General features: G+C 37.5%; 1 protein-coding gene across 1 annotated transcript; it reads left to right on the forward strand.

Annotated features, from left to right (window-relative positions):
• The first annotated feature begins 223 nt into the window (after positions 1–223).
• LOC120425612 (uncharacterized) lies at positions 224–5,879 on the forward strand. Its single transcript, XM_039590194.2, has 2 exons — positions 224–500; positions 4,954–5,879. The coding sequence occupies exons 1-2, from the start codon at positions 437–439 to the stop codon at positions 5,502–5,504; spliced, it is 615 nt and encodes a 204-aa protein (XP_039446128.1). The 5' UTR covers positions 224–436; the 3' UTR covers positions 5,505–5,879.
• Positions 5,880–6,182: the final 303 nt, after the last annotated feature.

The raw sequence follows: 6,182 nt of genomic DNA on the forward strand, positions 1-6,182 counted from the left end.
AATATTTTTTTCAAGGGAACGCAACAATCAAAAGATTGAGAAACACTGACCTACCTCCTAAATCATACCCCCAGTGACAACACGCTCAATGAGCCCATTCATTTGATTGGAAAATTCCGACTCACATTCCTCCCCAGAACAGAAATGAAATATTTACGACCGGTCCTCATTTTTCCAGTTGACTCTCGCTGACCGATGCCAATAAATGGCCAGTTGCCTTTCGGAAGAGGGCTGCTCTTGTGCATAAAGGTGTCCCCCCCAATATTTGCAAATCCAAAAATATTCCCCAGCTTAATCTTTCTTTTTTTCTGTTGGCACCATTTCAAAAAATTGTGTCGATTTTGTTCGGACGACAATTTCCCCAACAAGTCAAGTCAAGTCGTGTCGCGTCAGATTGGGTCGAATCTCGTGTGACGGATTGCACCTGGACCGAAAAATGGCACCGATGGCGTGGCACGTGACGGCAGTGGTGACCATGGCCATGGTCGCAGCTGCAACTGGTGCGGAAAATTGAATTTTGACCAGCACTAGATACTGACTGTGTGTGTGTGTGTGTGTCTAATAATAGTGGGTGGTGGGTGGTCAGCTTGTTTGCATGGTGCAAGTGATGAAAAGTGTCAATGAGAGAGAGAGCGTGCGCGGGAAAGGATTATCGGATTTGATGGCCGATGGATGTGTCGAAAATTGAGTTTCAAAGGAAAAATAGATTTTCTGTATAGTTGGCTAGCTGGCGGTGGGGGTGGGGGTGGGAAAAGTCTGGTTTAATCTAGGTGTGTGTCTGTGACAGAATCGATCGTGAGTGAATCAAGCTTGTCGGAAATATTCAAAATAGAATGCACCAAAGCTTTGGTGGAGTGAGGATAAGAGATGTGACAGACAGGAACAAATTTATGAAATTTAAGCTTACTCAAATTTTATTTATTCAAAACATAAGTTTTACTATGTGTAATAATTCAGTTCAATTTGAAACATCTAAAATGTCACGGATTCTTTGTCACCAATGAAGTGTGTTGTGTTTGAATTTAGCTGTTATGAATTAGGCCGTTGCAAATATTTTTCAAAGTTTATGTCGAAGTTTATGTTGATTTCACAAAACGTTCACGGTGGAATGACTGGCCTTAGCAATTTTTTTCAGTTTATTTTTATTGTTATTTTGTTTACGTCTTTAAAACTCTTCAAACGTAGGCACTATAGGCAGTAACTTTACTTATTTTATTGGAAAAAACTGAAACTGATCGATTTTATGTCTAATGCAAAGGTGTACAATTCGTAAAAATGGGTACACGGAATTATAATTTGCCAATTTTTAAATAAACTATTTTAGACAAATTCAGATTCCCAATATCCATAATATTTGATTTTTTTTAGGGGACAAAAAATCTCAATTTTTGAGCCATAGAGAAGTACATATGCAGAAAAATTTTGCCGCTAAATTTTGTTTTTCAGGGAAAAATAGATATTTCTGTCTTAAAACTTTAGTTTTGAATGTAAAATCAAATTTGCAATCGAAATGTACTTCACAGATTTTTTTCTGAAAAAGTGCACCGTTTTCAAAACATAGCCACATAAATTTAAATTCAAACTGAAAAAAATCCCGTTTTTAATTTTGTCAAAATACTGTCCATTCCTGAAAATATTTTTTCGAAAGTTTTAGAAAATTTCATATAAAATTACATGAGAGACATTGAAGATTGGACCTCTCGTTGCTGAAATACAGCGGGCAAAAAAAAACCAAAAAAAAATGTTTTCTAAGCATATTTTATAATATTTTCCTCCTGCAAATGTTACCATGAATTAATAAAATCTTATCCAATATTATATAAATTTATCAGGTTTGTTTTAAATAAAAAACAAGATTTCTACAACTGAAAGGAAATTGTGAGAAAATAGATTGCAAATAAAAAAAACACATTTATATACATTGTTATATATTTATCATTTATTTTCGATTTAGTTTCAACACCCAAAGGAAAAATATATCTCAAAATCTGCAACAGTGGATTTGATGCAGAAAATGTCACATTTTATAACATTTTTTGCAGTAAGCCCCTAGATCATTTTTGCCCGCGTGTAAACATTTCAGCGATCTGCAGTTCTCACCAACACATATAATGCTGGCCCGCCCCCGAACAACACTCCAAAGAGAAGCATATGTTGGTGCTCTTTCACTCACTTTTCAACAAGCGTCCATGGCGCGGTGGTAGCGTGTCAGATCAATAACCAAGAAGTTTGTGGTTCAATCCTCGTTCTGCTAAGTGTTTTTTTTTTGTGAGATACAACCAAAAAGCCGTCGGTAATGTCGATAATTGTCGGTAACGGGCAAAAATGTCATTCTCTTATATCGCAAAAAATGCATGAGGACAGATTTCATGCAGATTCTGATATACTTTCATGCCGCCATGCATCACAATCATGCGACTGCCAGTTGGGTGAACCATTACAATTTCAAGCTTTTCGATCCTTCTTTGAACTTTAAAAAAAATCTAAAACCGCTTGAACTTGGCAAGCGTGTTAATTTGTGTTTTGATTTTGAATGGGGCTTATCTATATATATAAAAAATTTCGACGGTTTTGTTTCGAACGCGAATCAATTCAACACGGAACGTCGGAACGAGGTGCTCTTTGTTGCGTTGGGTCCGTATAAGTTCAAGGAAGGTTCTTACGCCAAAAAGTTACAACTTTGGCCACTCCGTTTGAATCAATCCGTTTGAAAAAAAAAGTCAATCAGACGTGTCTTAGAAAGCAGAAAAAAGTTATAAACTGATTTTGTTTTGATATCACGGTCAAAAATTAAGAGGATAAATCAAATTTATTGAATATTGATACAAAAATAAAGTTCATAAACTTTTACCTGTATATCTAACAGGGAATTTTCTAGGTAATCTAAACATATTTCTGGTTCAATAAAATTTGGATTGAAATTATCTCTTTTATTATGTATAATTACAACGAAATATTGGTAAATTTTCACATTTTCAGAGGAAAAACTAAACATACCAAGTTGTAATATTACCATTGTTTTTTGTTCTGTGTAGTAAAACAAATTTAGAGTTCTTTTATCAAAGGTCATTTTGATCTTGTGACGTTTTGTCTTTTGGAACTTTTTTTATACATTCGCTGAAATTTAGCTTAAATAACTTTTAGTCGTATAACTTCGTTTTAATCATAAAAATAATTCAAATAAAGTAAGTATCTAAAATAATGTTTAATGAATATAATGATTAAAAAAGCTAAAACTAATTGAATACAAATTAGTTTTAGCTTTTGTTCTTTAATAAACATGATTTTCAGTAGAAGTTGTACATATAAAGACTTCGAGGGTATTGCTAGATTTTCTAATCTAATCTAATCTAATCTAATCAGACCCTAGCGCAGCCAATCTTTCGAAGGGATCCTGGAGAGTGCCTTAGGTTAGATGACGCCTAGCACTCTTCTTGTCATTTATTAACATTTGTAGTGCGCCATTGCATTTGAATGCATTGAAACATCACAAGCGTTAAACCGGCCAGGCCTACTGCGTAAAGCCGTATCGCAGAGATGACTCGTAATTGGGTTGAGTTTGAACACTGAGTGTTCGAACAACAACACAATTCTGAATCGACAGGGGAGGAAGAAGCGTGGGGACACACCACCATACGCTCCGAGATTTGGTTGTATTCGTTGGGAGCACCATGCTAAGAAGGTTTGGTACTCCGGGACCCTCTGGGATGGGACATTGTATTTCCACGAATGCCCTGGACACTATTTGCCGTGGTTATAGCGCCACAACTCGCTCTCTGTAACAGTAGTCCTAATTCCAGTCCACGCTCACCAAGTCGTCATGGCCTAGTGGTTAGCATTTTTTGCTTACCAATCCAAAGGACGGGGGATCGAACCCCGCCTCGAGCGACTTTGATTTTTCGTTCCTATTCATCATTTCAAATTTCTGTGTTCTTAACTTTCTCGTTGGGAGCAGATGGGAATCGAACCCAGAACCATTCGCTTACAAAGCGAACACCGTAACCAGTCAGCCACGGCCGCTCCCTCGAGGGTATTGCTAGATTTTCTGATTTAAAAGTAATTTAAAAATCTAACTTTCAAATCATATCTGAGGCCGATGCAAATATTTTTCAAAGTTTTTGTCCCTCGGCTCTGGCCTGGAGTCGAGGGGGGGGGGGAGGCAGAATAATATAAATTTTGAAATAACAAGCCATAGTTTCTACATTTGCATGGAAAAAGTAAGATTTGACGAAAACAAAAATGTTATCGAAAAAAAACTTTTTGCGATAATAACCATCGAAAATTTTCAAAAAATCAAAGTATTTTTAAATCAACCCAAGGATGCTAAAAATGATTCTTAACGCAAGGGAATGCATTTCAAATTGATTTCAGCTGACTGCACTTAATTTTCCGTTGAAATTTTGAAATTTTTCGAAAAAAATAATTTTTTGCCCCCTGATTTTTTGGGCCAACTTTGAAGGAGGGGGAGACAAAAACTTAAAATAAAATTTGTACCAGCCTTATGTCAAGTCAAAAAATGCAAATATGAATCGCGATGTCGGTTCCAGTCTAAGTGGATTGATTTTTGTATGTATAAAAATTAACTATTTTTAGTTTTCATATTTTCTCATTTTTGATCTTTTGATAATTTTTAAGAACAAAATGGAGATTTGTTGATGATTTTATGTTGGCATTTTATGTTAGACTCCCGGTTATATCTTTTGACTACTGAAGATACCTAACATGAGTACCTTGAGTACAATTTTAAAGCTCAAAAAACGTATCACATTAGGCTATAAGAATTTCTATTTACCAAATTTAGATCAACTTGCGATTTTTTTCGAAATTGCTTTTTTTATGAAACAAGCCCAAACATGATATGTTTTAAAAGCTGATTTTAAAGCCATTCGTTTTTATTGCTTGTTTTTTTTCTAAAAAAATTACTGAAACTTAAAACTTTCTTCTTATTTTCAGTGACCAAAGCTTCTCCACAATTTCACACACCTTTGTCAGTCAACACGCGTCAAATCATCAACTCGCTAGTCCGTGATCTGCGTGAAACGGAAAAATCCTTAACCCCACTGAAAACCAGCAAAACTTCCCTAGAACGCAACTTTACCCAATATCGCACCAAAAAAGACCAACATCACGGACGCCAAGCTGTTTTCAACCTACACCGAAACGGCCAAAACCTCCTCCAAAAAGCACTCCAACTCCAAACCAACGCATCCCAGCTAGAGAATCGCATCGAGCGCCAGTTTGAACCCCGTCTAAGGCAACTTCAGGCTCTGCCCCGTAACTCCCAGGACTCGACCGTGGACAATCAGATTGCGCAAAGTGTCAACATCTACCGGCGTATCTGTGAACTGCTGCTGAACCTGATCGAAGTGCCGGCCTACATCATTGCGCAGTTGAGTGGAGCGGACAGTGATGAGTTTGGCGATTCGGAGCAGGATGAAGGTTTAGGAGTTGGTGGAGATGTTGCAGGGGATTACGGTGACGTTGGCGTCAATGGAACAGAATAAAACAAAAATGACTTCAAGATGTAATCAAATCATTCAAATATATAGAAATGACATCAATTGGCAGATAATTTTGAAATATTTCAATCAAATTCATCACTTCAGCTTGCGACAAAAGCGAATCGTTATAACTTTCCGGGAAACTCGATCGAATTGTTATTAACAGCCCCTCTCCTTTCATCATCCCACATGATGCATTGAAAAGACTGTCACCGAGAATCATTTTTCTTCGTCGAACCATTCCTCGAAAAGCGCTCGAACCCATGCTGTGTGTATCGTGCACTCTCTTTCTCCGCAAACGAGCATCGATTGCTTCCAATAATAGCCCCGTGAGCGATGAGAAAATCTTTTACATTCATCATCCGTCAGAAGCATCCCTCCCCCCTCATTTCTCGATGGAAAAGCTTTTCTAGAATTCTGAGAAAGAAAAAAAAAAAAATGACCTCCACACAATACGGTGATTGAAGGTGGGGGGGGGGGGTGAAGGGGAAAACCTCTCTGAAAGCTTCTGAGCTTTCTGTCAATTGTCAATTATGGCACGCTCGAGCTCGTGCCATCGTTGTCGGCTGAGGCCTCGTCCCCGCCCACCCGCTTAATTTCCCTTTTTTACCCCCGGATGCATCGTTTGTCACACTGCAAGTAAAGATGCACTTACTTTGGGGATGAACCTTAATGGTGGAG

This window comes from Culex pipiens, chromosome 3 (assembly GCF_016801865.2).
Source record: "Culex pipiens pallens isolate TS chromosome 3, TS_CPP_V2, whole genome shotgun sequence".
NCBI classification, from domain to species: Eukaryota; Metazoa; Arthropoda; class Insecta; order Diptera; family Culicidae; genus Culex; species Culex pipiens.